The 12,713-nt window shown below is 34.8% G+C and overlaps 1 protein-coding gene across 7 annotated transcripts in view; it reads right to left on the reverse strand.

Annotated features, from left to right (window-relative positions):
* CPEB2 (cytoplasmic polyadenylation element binding protein 2) overlaps positions 1 to 12,713 on the reverse strand; it is a 62,572-nt gene that overhangs the window by 38,481 nt on the left and 11,378 nt on the right. For all 7 annotated transcript variants that reach the window (XM_068543219.1, XM_068543217.1, XM_068543215.1 and 4 more), the window contains one exon: positions 9,614 to 9,704. In XM_068543219.1, the coding sequence (XP_068399320.1) occupies positions 9,614 to 9,704 (91 nt within the window). The remainder of the gene's footprint in view (positions 1 to 9,613; positions 9,705 to 12,713) is intronic.

Here is a 12,713-nt window from a genome sequence, read left to right on the forward strand (position 1 = left end):
TTAGATCCAGATCCCAAGAAAGCAACAGAATCATTCCTTACCTACATCTAATAAAAGCCATCAATCTACTTTAGTTTCCAGGAAAATTAATCAAGTTAACTAACTCTTAATTCAGGATCTCATCAAAATTTTTTCACCTAATAATTATTTATAACTTTTAAAACTTTTATCCAATTAATGACTAGAAAATATATTAAGAAACACCAAGAAACATAGACTACCAAAAAGTTTATTTCAAGTAAAGTAGAACCACAAAGAAAGACAAAAAAACACAAAAGGCTAAACCAAAGTCATTAATCATCTGGTAAGATAATGTATTATCGTAAAATTACTTCAATAAAACTGGTACTAACTGATATATGCAATTAATGTTAAAATCAAGTTGCACTAATGGTCACAAAACTTTAAACTGTAAAAGGGTTTACTAACAAAAATAATATTAAGAATAACAAATGGGCAATCAAACATCATCAGTGGCAGTATAAACTGGCATAAAACTTAAAAATAAGTTGCAATATACATCTAGAGCCTCAAAAACAAATGTATTAAGTCTATTCTATGGAAATAAACTCAGAAAGATCTCACTGAGTTTTATTTAAAAATTGAAATACCTAAATGTCCAACTGTAGGGGAATGGTTATACAAACTATTTTACATGTGTGTAAATAATTTTAAAAGTTCTAAACAAATAATGATAAAAAATTATTGTGGAAAAATGTTTAATCATTCAGCCAATAATTTATTGAGCCCCTTCTATTTGCTTGGCACTAAAACAGATGCTGATTAAAAATAAAGCAAAAACAGAAGTGGTCATTGCTCCCATGACACACTATCATGTGAAAAGTTCTATACACTGAAAAAAAACCAAAACTGACTGAATCAAAAATAAATGAGAAAGGTGCTCAAATTAAAAACGAATATGGTTCCTTAACAATCTTTACCAAAGTAACCTGCTATTGACTATAGTGTTAGGGAGGCTTCACTAAGGAGGTAAGCGGACTAGGGGTTACAGAGACTTCCAGCTGAACACGGAGGACTGAACACAGTGCTCATCTCTGCTGCTTTCTGAAACCACTAAAATGACAGCACATTAGAACAAAGAGAATGGGAACAGATCACAGAAGAATCATATCAACACTTTCAAAAGCTGTGAACATGAATGGGTGAGTGGTAGCTGACTTTGGAGACCAGAAATCATTGAAAGCACTGAAAGCAAAACTGGTGTGTGCCTGGGGAAGATTATCAACAAACAAGCCATTTACTATAGCAGAAACCTGGAAAGGTTCAGAAATAAGAAGCTCTGGTTATTACTGAGAGTAGATATGAGTAGAACTGAAAACAGGAAGGCTGATGATTGCTTGTCAGTTTCTACATGAACCAGAGAGACACGCAGCCCCTTCTTTGGCTCTTCTAAGAAGGCTAGTAGGCAGGCCTACAGTTCCCAGGCAGAAGAATGAAGACATACAACCAGGTTCATTCCACAGACCAAAAGAAAAGACGTGAGTACAGACACTGTGATAGTTCCATGATTGGCTTACAGTAATTCTCACTAGATTATAAGCCCTAACTACATACACAGTTTCCAATCACCATTTTTGTCTTATCTTTAAAAATGAATGGACAGCAAAGGATCATAAGATATTTGACGACAGCCTCCAGCATGAGAAAACAAACAAATAGAAAAGAGGAACGTAAAAGAAGCATAGACAATACAAGGAAATGGAAAAATAATCTTCAAAACTATAATACAGTGTTTAAAGATAAATACTCCAGAGAAATAAGATCAAAGAATAAAAATAGGAAAGTTTTCAAAATTTTTTTAAAGAGGGTCTTAAAAGTTGTTCAGAGAAAAATTTTAAAATAAAAAAATTATTAGAAGGGTTGAAAATAAGAGATGAGGAAACCTTTCCAAAAGCAAAACAACAGATAAAGCAATGGAAATTAGAAAAGCAAATGATGAGTATAGGAGGCTTAATATTTCAAGAACAGGAGTTTCAGAAACAGGTAACATAAAAAATAGAAGGGAAGAAATTATCAAAGAAATATGGAAAATTTCCAAGAACTGAAGGAAATTAATCTCTTAAATAGGAGGGCTCAATGAATGTGCGGTGCAAGAAATAAAACAATGAAATGGAAGGAAGGAAGGAAGGAAAGATGGAAGAAAGGAAAGAAGACAGGGGAAGAAGACAGATAGGTAAACCCTTCCCCACCACCATACATTGGAAAGACCCGCATTCATCATTACAAAATTTCAGAACCACAGGCATGAAAATATTCTAAAAGCTTCCAGTAAAAAAAAGCAAAAATTAAAAAACAGAAAACAAGACAATCAATCATACAAATGAACAGGTTTTATAATGGTATTATATTTACAGTAGCCCTGGAAGTAATGAAGCATTGCTTTCAATATTCTAAATTACTAATATATAATTCCACATCAGCCTATCATCTTATGTAGGTAGAATAAACATGTTTTCGTACATACAAGTCTCAAAATTTATATCCCATCTGAAGGAAGGTTCTGTAAGACAGGCCCAATAAAACAAAGGCATAAACCATTAAGAAAGCACGTGGAGATCAGGACATGAGTTCCAAAGGAAAAAGGAATTCCTGGGATTAGGAAAGTCCCAAAATGACAGTTACGGTGGGCTACAAGGATACCTACAACAGCAGGAAAAAAAAAATCAATCTAAATGACTATTTGATGTTTTTACATGTATTGAGAGCAGCTTCAGTGTTCTATAAATATATTTTGGGATGAATTAGTGACTAGTACTTAGAAAACTAACCAAACAAACCAAAAGAGACGGTGATTAATTCCAGGAAAAAGAAAGTTATATGAAAAAGAAAATGTTATAGTACAGAACATATGAAGTGCACCTATGAATAATATTTGCATTATCATAGTAAATATACCCTCTAATTTAAACAAAAGTGGTCCTAAAATAATTTTGAGAGGACAGAGCAGGGAAAATGTTGGGGTATGGGTAAGTTAAAGTAGATAGTCAAAAGATAATACCTAAAATGTAGGAAATATAAAGCATACACCACTTAATATTTACAAATAATTACATGAAGAATTGGTAAAATAAAGTTGAAAGTGGCTACATCTAGGAAACAGGAATCAGAAGTAAACAGAGAAGAATGAGGGAAAAGACTTCTATTTTTAGCTCTGTAAGTCTTATGGCACTATTTCACTTTTTAATCTATGTATATATATTTTTCTTAACTAATTTTTTAAAAGCTAACCCAGTTGGAGGGAAGGTAAACATTGGAATATCTCAAATATCTTATGCTTACATATTTAAAAAGAAAAGACTAGAAAAATTTTACATCAAAAATATCAAACGTGGTTATTTTAGCTTGTGGAACTATTGATGATTTCAAAACTTTTTTTTCCCGAGTTTTTCCAAATTTCTTTTAATGAATACATACTACTTTTTGTAATAAGAAAAACATTTTCAAAAGGATAAAGTCCTATACTCTGGAGGGAAAAACCTTCATTAGAGATTCTCAGATCCTTTTCAAATACCATAAGCAGCTAAAATTCATAGGCCTAGTTATCCCATATACTTGCTTTTATCACTGCAAATTCTATATAAAAAGTATTTTTTGTTTTTATTTTCAATTTAAAAATAAGAGTTATAAGCCCATGTTTAAAGTTCTAAGAAAGATGCTTTGTGTGAATAACAAGCTTTTAATGAACACATATATGCCCTGAATAAATAAATGTGATTTTTAAGAAAATTCATTGTCATTTCTGTGTGATGGGTTTTAGTTTTTAAAAAAGAAACTGCAGTCTGATGTAACTCAGATCATTTAGTTGAATATTCAAAGATGCTTGGAAGAAATAACAACTCAACTATACTCTGAATTTAATAATATTTTTGCTAATTAAGACACATATTTAAAAAGAAATAAAAATTTAAAATCTCTATCCATGATACCGTATTTCAAATAAGTCTTCTAAAACAAGAACTTTTACAGCCACACTTTCAAAATTTCCTTTTCAATCTGTAGGCATTACGACAGAAGGTAAACTCTTGTAAATCGTACTTTCCTTAAGATGAACTAAATTCTGAGTAGTTGGGGGTAAAGGTGTCAGGTATGTCACAACAGTGATCAACTGTTAAAGTCAGAATACATATAATAAAATGTATATGGCTTCTATATAAATATAATTTATTCCAAAGATAATGATTTTTTCTCTTTATCAAAGGCCAGTGATCTATAGGAAAAAGAAAAAAAAAATCAGTGAAGTAAAGGGAAAAGAATATGTAAATTCTACTTCCTCCTTTTTAAAATAAAAGGAAACATTTTATTTAAAAACTGAAAGCATACATAGCAATCCATCCTTAATTATCTTTTTTTGAAGACATTCTAATGAAATGATTTTTGTCTATACTTTTTTTGGCACTTGTGAAAATTTTGACTCAGGAACCACAAGTGGCTAAAGAAAAGCAAAACTGGTTCTGAGAAATGCATGCCTCTCTCTGTCAGAGTGAATAAGCTAGGGCAGTTTAAGAGGAGCCATGTAACTACTTTGGCCTGGATATTATTGGTATCAGTTTTATTATTCACTCTGCTGTATTTTAATAAATTCCACTAAAATTTTAAAAATTCTTCACAGATCTCCTTGATCTTGTTCTCCTATATGAGAGTTTCTCAAAGTGTACTCGTTACATAGTCTGCAATGCACAATCTCTAGGAGCAGGGCCCTGAAACCTGCCCGTTAAACATGCTCTCCAAGTTTGAGAACCTCTGTCCAGCTTAGAAGTTCTTAAGTTCAAAACGTAAGTTCTCACACCAGACGTTTAGAAATTTATACAAGTTATTTTGTGACTCTGTATTTCAATTTTATATAAGGCAGGCGAAGAGAATCAGAGGGAAAAGAGAAGTGTCTTCTTCGAAGAAATGCAGCAAGAATTTACTTGGTACTACCAGGACCACTTAGCACCTTATAGAAGTCATTCCTTATTTTCTCAGGGGTTATTTTCCTTAAAATAAGCAGAGATTTTTACTTCAGGAGTCTTAGGAGTTTAGCAGTCAAGTAATAAAAATGATGCTAGATATATAAAAACACATAATAAATAAAAACATTTTAAAGGCATCCACTTCTAAAATATGTTGGTATTGTAAAATCACACTCTAAATCCTTTTTCCTGAATTCCCCTGAATTGTTCAGGGAACATTAGTAAAGGCATTGTGACTTGCTGAGACAGATTCTCCTAAGATTGTTATATAAGCTACATTTCTTCCTACTGTTCTCAAATGATCTTTTATGCGCTTAAATTAAATTTTTTGTTTGCCCTTATGCTTTGGAGGAGGGGGTAAGCAATTTTTGGTAAAAAATGCTTACACAGTAAGACCTTTTTTGTAAATTGCTGAGGGCAGAGAGGGAAGAGAGATTAACAATAATCACTGTCTTGTTCTTTTGTTTAAAGGGGAATGAACTGACCCACACATACATAAAAAGATCACAGATTATTTAAAATAGGTATCCAAACACAAAACTGCAAAATCACAGAACTGCGCTTGGCAAAGCATGATTTACTTTAACCATTAAAAGAATTTATATTTGTCCTTTCTTTGAAAAGGAAAATATTTGTCAAAAATCAAGACAGTCATCAGAAAATAGGATGTTCATGGTGAGAAACCACTGCAGAATAAATAAAACAGATCAGTCAGTGCCACTCGTACTAAGGAAAGTATAAAACAGTGTGTTACTGTTCACAGTACAGAGGAAAAGGCAGCAGCCTCCCCCCCACTCCCCCCAACCCTTGGACTGGCTGAGCGGTGTTATACCCAACCAGCATCAGGCAGCCCTGAACAATCTATGCCAGGACTAGTCTGCTTTCAGTTCCTCAGTTGTGATGAGCTCTTAAATACAACCTGGTCCCTCTGTCTAGTTGACACTTTCCCCCCAATATATTTTCATCTTTGTGCTGCTCAGGTTTCAGGTCTCAGCTTTCTTTACTCCATAGCTACGTTAGGTACCTCCACCTATTACCTCCCTGAACACTTTATAACCTCTCTCCACACTATTTCTAACACTTGTAGCTATATCTATACATAATCTGCATGTACTGCATGTATACATCATGTTATATTAGTATATCCTATGTATCTATGTATATTACACATATAAGGTCTCTCTTTCCCCCTTAGGCTGTACATTCCACATTCCACAAGAACAGAGACCACGTCTGTTTCACATAATGCACAGCAGGGTCCTGGACACTGCCTGGTACAAAAGTAGAATAAAAGGAACAAAAGTGGAATAAAATACATTCAGAGCCCCATCTTTGGTTGCCATCACTTCACATCTTTAGAGCCTTGACAAGACCCTTCCACCTGCTATGCCAGACTATAAAGACCTTAACATTAAACAATGACCTACTGACTTGTAAAAACCATCAGGCTTGCATTCTGGGCTTACGTGGGGGTGGGAGGGTCCTTATGTTAGTATAATTAGTCAGTTATCAGTCATGCCAGTAACCTGCCATAGACTTTCTTTGGATTCCGGAGAGCTGCTTGATCGCTTTTCTGTCTATCAACATTAACTCTCACCTGAAGTACTTTCTCTTTTCCTTTAGAGAAGCAGAACCAAATGCAAATTTAGTTTTTGCCTTTCATCTCTGTGGAAGGCAGCCTCCATGACGGCCTCCGCTGATCCCTGCCTCCTAGTAGCCACAGCTCTTGAGTAGCTGACTCCTCCCCAGCTGAGCAGGGCTGGCCTATGTCGCTAGCAGGATGTCATGGAAATGATGGTGTGAGACTTCTGAAGCTGAATCATTGAAGACACTGGGGCATTCGCCTTGAGCTTTATCATTTGCTCCAGGGGGAATCCAGCACCATGCTCTGAGGACACTCCAGCAGTCCCGTGGAGAGGTCCACGTGATGAACTGAGTTCTCCTGCCAACAGCCTGCACTAACTTGCCAGCCACATAAGTAAGCCATCTTGAAAAAGGATTCTCCAGCCTTAGTCAAGCCTTCAGATGACTGTAGCCTCACTGATATCCTGACTGCTACCTCCTGAGATCCTCACCAGAACCAACCAGCCAAAGTGCTTCTGAATTCTAACCCACAGAAACTGCATGTGACAATAAATGTTTATTGCTGCTTTAAGCTACTAAATTTGGGGGTAATTTGTTATGCAGCAATAGATAACTAATATAATCTTTCATCACTCAAGTTCACACAGAAAATTTTCTAGAAACTTTCACCATTAACACAAAGGGAAATAAGAAATTCATTTTTATTTTTGGTTTTTCAAGTTTACCCCACAACTCCCTTCTCCTTGTTCATTAGATCCCATAAAGAAAGACAAAGCAAATGGTTGGTTTTTTTGAAAATATTTTAGAAGGATAAAATAAGATTCATTCTTTTTTTTAGAAAAAAGAAAAGAATTTCCTTATATTAAATAGAGAATAGAATTTTCTGAAAGGGATGAAAAGATAAGAGAGATGGGATAGAGGCTGAAGTGATGACCTAAAGATCAGGAATGGAAGGGAGGAGAAACAAATTCAGGGATTGGTTTCGCCTATTTGTCATAACCTTGCTTTCGCAGATTTTACTGAGGCCCAGCACAAAGAAGATCTGTAATGATCAGAGTGCGGGGAGGAAGATACACAGTATGATATCCCAGAAGGCAGGGAAATTTGTACTAGTAATAAAAGAAAAAACCAAGTGGAAGCACTTGGTATCAAGATAATTTTTAAAAGGTATAAGATGGCAATTAGGCAGAAGTACCAGTCTTATTTCTTAATTCTATGTGGAGAAGCATTCTCAAAATGTTTTTTTCTTTTACTTTTTTTCTCTGTTCCCTGTCATAATAAGTGTGGAACATAAAATACTCCAATTAGAAACAGAGATTTGTCACCATGATTCCTAAAGGTGGTGATAAGCATGTTTTTCCCCTTTCCACATCCAAAGATAATTTTTCTAACAAAAGAATTTTGAATTAACTTGAGTTTTTTAATTATTAAATTCCTCTTAGCCTTATGCTACTTCATTTTCTTTTTCAAATTCTTCTAGGTTTCCCTCCACTTTTATTATAAAACAGGCTAGAAAAAAAGAAAAACTGAGATAATAGTGAGATAATTAATGTTTTCTCTTAACATGTTCAAAGGGCTTTTTTAAGGAAGACAGGGAGAAACAACAATGAAAAAGTTTTAATTATTCACTGGTAACAGTTAATACTGACTTTATCTTGTATTACAATTTCTAAGGGTTTTCTATCTACAGAAGGCAAGGAAATAAACAGAGGGAAATTCTTCATAATCACAAGCTGCTTGCCGGTTTCTATTCTTAAACAGTGGATCCAAGACAAATGCCGCTGGAACTGTTGGGATAACAGTGAAAAAAAAACAAGCCCTCAACTACAGATACTCAAAAAACTAGGCTGAATATTAGTTAGAAGCAACCGCTCTCAAAAAAACGAAAAACAAAAATCAAAATATAACTATCATTATTAGTTTGTGAGCAGAATTAACATTATCACACATCATTGACAATCACCAATGATCCCTTGAGCTTCTCTAACAATAAAGGAAATAGAAAGACAAACTCCTTCACAAGCAAAATCCAGAATCAGAACAAAAATGTTTAGATATCTGATCAATATTGCCAACTCAGCCAGAGCCATCATCTTGCTGCCAACTCTGAAGTTCTAGAGTGTTTAGGCTAACTCTTGGAAGGTATTCTTGGCTTTACAGAATTAAAAACGGAAAGATTACAAAGTAACCCGTGGTTTTGATTCAATGAGAGATGCTGAGCCAGAACCAACCAGTTAAGCTGCTCCTGAATTCCCGACCCCCAGAAACTGTGTGAGGTAATAAACGTTTATTGTTGTTTTAAGCTGCTAAGTTTTGGGATTGTTTATTAGGCAGCAACAGACAACTAATATCTCTCATCACAAGTTCACATAGTTTGCTAGATTTTCACCATTAATGTAAAAGGCAAGGAGATACTTTTTATGAAGAAATATAAAATAATTACTAACATGTAATGTGCAGACAAATGAAAACAAGTATGTTAACGGAATTTCTTCAGATACAGTTAACTGTAACTGTGATGAGACTGATAGTGTAAGATTAGTGGGGCTGATTCTTTTTCCTAATTTGCTCCAACTTTTACGAATAGCTTCTCTACCTTGAAACACTTTCAAATCCCTATGATATGACACGTAGAAGAAAAACGACAAGGGAAGTTAACCTAGAACAATTTTAGGATGGAATTACTGCAAACTGCGAATGCAAGTATTCCAAGAAAGTTATTATTATTTTTTAAGATTTCTGTATTTGAAAGAATTCTAGAATAGTGACTATAACACCTTTAGATCCATTCTTCATCCTTTGGTGAACAGACGAGCATCTTTAAACAGTGGCTTTTTCTTAAACAACAAGTCAAGAGACGTAAGGTTTACATTTCTCTCTGTATAAATTGACATAAAGCTAAATAAGGAAAAAGTATGACCTTTCATAAAAACAAGGGTTCTTATTAACAAACAGAATTTTATAGATGAGATAGGTGTTACTTAGTGCTCATTTTCATGTGAAAAATGATAAGCAGACAAAATGGTGGATAATATAAGAAAATAAAAATCACTTACCCTTAAGAGGATCATGCTCAGCTCTCATAATATCAATAAGGGAATTTTCCAGAGAGTGCATATTCAAACTGTCATACATTCTACTTCGATCCTAGAAGAGAAGAAAAAAAAGAATATAATATATGCAATTTTTTCAGAAAGTGATGATTAAATACTATCTAAATCTTCTTACATAAAATAGGACATCTGACTAATATAATATTACTAGTCAGTTTGCATCCCAAGACAATACCAATACCTAAGGATCTCATGAGCTACAATATCTCTTGTACTGGAGGACAATATATTTCATACATTTATCTCCAAAATCACATATCAAAAGCAATCTTATTTCATTGGCAGTATTAATGCAATATAGTAAAATAATTTCTGTTGTTATCATTCTCAACTTATAAACATTTCTGAAATGTTATACGCACAGAAAGCATTTTTAGTTGTTATTTAACTTTTAAACTTTTCACATATATCTAGGAATTCAGACACTGGCACTTGAAAAATAAATATTTGAGGTGAAAGGGCTTAATTCCATAGTGCACCATACTTTAAACATCTATCAAACATCATATGTTATTTGATTTAATAGTCAGAATTTCATAATGAATGCATAAACATCTTAAATAGTAAAAATCAAAAACATTAAATACCAATATTGGAACCAAGACTAACATCTAGAATACTTATATTTAAATCTTGCTTTCTGAAATCCTCACATATTGGCCTCTGCATTTCTAAATCTTCCCTCCCCTCTACCCACCCCTGCAAAAAAGGAAGGTGGGGAGAAAAGGGTGAAAGAATTCTCATTGCAGCAAGTTTCCTATATCATCAAGTCTCAGAACGAAGTCTTGTGTGTAGTTGCAAGTTTTCTTTGCTGAATGTTATATCCCTCAACTTGCTTACTAGAAGGAATTTGATTCTTTAATGCTCATGAATATATACTGTATTCTGCTCAATATACACTCAATATACTTGAACAAATACATACATAGGGAACCATTACAGCAAGCCCTGGCCTGTGCTCCTCAAATCACCAAGCAGTCTACTCCCAAAATATGTCAGTGCCAGCCCCCACTCATTTAGGTATGTGCGTGTATGTGTGCTTGTGCAGTGTATGTAAATGAAGGAGAGGCAGGGCAGGCCATTTTTAACTCTCAAAAAATGATTAACATAGAAAAAGGAAAGGGAAGAACCGGAAAAGTGGAAAAAACGTTTCCACAGAAATGAGAATGAGGCACTTCTTAACCTGGGTCTCTGAGCTTCAAGAAGGACCACGAAATCTGTGAGAGTATATATAATGTTCTGTACATGCATGTACCCATATTTTTTTTCTGAAAAGGTTTATGGCTTTCATTAGTTTTCCAAAGGAGTCCACAATCTGAAGATGATCCAGAACCGGTCTTTTAGAAAGCTGAGGAAAAACATAAGAAGCTTTCCTGAGAATATGTTAATTTTTTATTCTACTTTGATGTTTAAATCAGGGTTGGGAGCTTTTAAAAGCTAGGGGGACAGAATCACTACTGTAGACTAAACAAGTTGCTGTCAAAGAATTTGAAAGTGTGAAAAAAGTAACAGTGAATGGAAAGACTGCTAGACTTGGAGGATCTTACTGGAGTTTTATCACTAATTACCTACATTAGTACCCCTTACTTATTTTTACTTAAAGACTCCTGAGATATAACACACCCATCAGTAATAGGTGTTCACTAGAACAATGATCTTGACTGGTGAGGGAGGCACAGAGAATCACTGAGCTATAACAGTGGTTCCCAAACTTGAGTATGCTTCAGAAACATCTGGAAGGCTTGTTAAACAAACAGGTTGCTGGGACTCATCAACAGTCTGATTCAATAAGTTTGGAGTAGCCCCTGAGCATTTGTATTTCCAGTAAGTACCCAGGTGATACTGAGACTACTGGTCCAAAGACCATACTTTAAGAAGCACTGAGCTTCTTAACCTGAAGCTACTAAACCTTTTTAGGCTCTGTGCCATCTTCTAGAAAATAAAATAATCATGTCGAACTAGCCGATGCCTAAAGTCCACTTTAAGAATAATAGAAATAATAGAAAAGCAAAAGACTCAAAGTGGTATATAATAAATAAAACCGGAATAGAGAAGAGCAAAAATGAGCAAATATGTCCACCTTTGTGTTTCTACTGTACTTGTTCATAGCTAATTTGTTGGTTTTCCTGCCTCTGCCACTACACTTCTAAGCTAATTAGGGGTAGGGACCTTCTAGTTATGGAATATAGCTAGCTCTCAAATGTTTGTTGAATGAATAGTACTTTATCTTTACCATAAAAACTTTGCAAAAATGTTTAAGTTTAGCTCAGTGAGGGCAAAGACTGCACTTTTAAATGGTAATTATAAAGGACTATAAAGCCTTCTCAGAATCCTCCATGGAACAGGTACTCAAATGTTAAGTAACTAAACTGAGACAAGTATCAGATATTAATGTGACCTTGCTATCAACTTGAATTTCCAACCACACAATGAAAGATTAAGTACTACTATATTCAAAGCTCCAAAATGTACTTAAAATAGAATTTAGGGGCTTCCCTCGTGGTGCCGTGGTTAAGAATCCACCTGCCAATGCAGGGGACACGGGTTTGAGCCCAGGTCCGGGAAGATCCCACATGCCGTGGAGCAACTGAGCCCGTGCGCCACAACTACTGAGCCTGCGCTCTAGAGCCCGCGAGCCACAACTACTGAGCCGGTGCACCACAATTACTGAAGCCCATGCGCCTAGAGCTGGTGCTCCGCAACAAGAGAAGCCACCGCAATGAGAAGCCCGCACACCGTAACAAAGAGTATCCCCTGCTCGCTGCAACTAGAGAAAGCCTGCATGCAGCAACGAAGACCCAACGCAGCCAAAAAAATAAAATAAATAAAAAATATTTTTGAAAAATAGAATTTAAAAAGTAAACTGTCATGACAAAAACTGTTCATGTAATGGAGCAAAAATAATCTCAAAAGGTATGCTGTATCATCATATAGGTTCTAAGATGGAGTATATTCTAGATACTTTATATTCTATTTAACTTAAAATTCTTACAAAGAAAATGTGTTATGGTTCAGAGCTATCTTCTCAGGCTGATATTTTCTG

Source organism: Eschrichtius robustus, chromosome 4 (genome assembly GCF_028021215.1).
Source record: "Eschrichtius robustus isolate mEscRob2 chromosome 4, mEscRob2.pri, whole genome shotgun sequence".
Taxonomy (NCBI): domain Eukaryota; kingdom Metazoa; phylum Chordata; class Mammalia; order Artiodactyla; family Eschrichtiidae; genus Eschrichtius; species Eschrichtius robustus.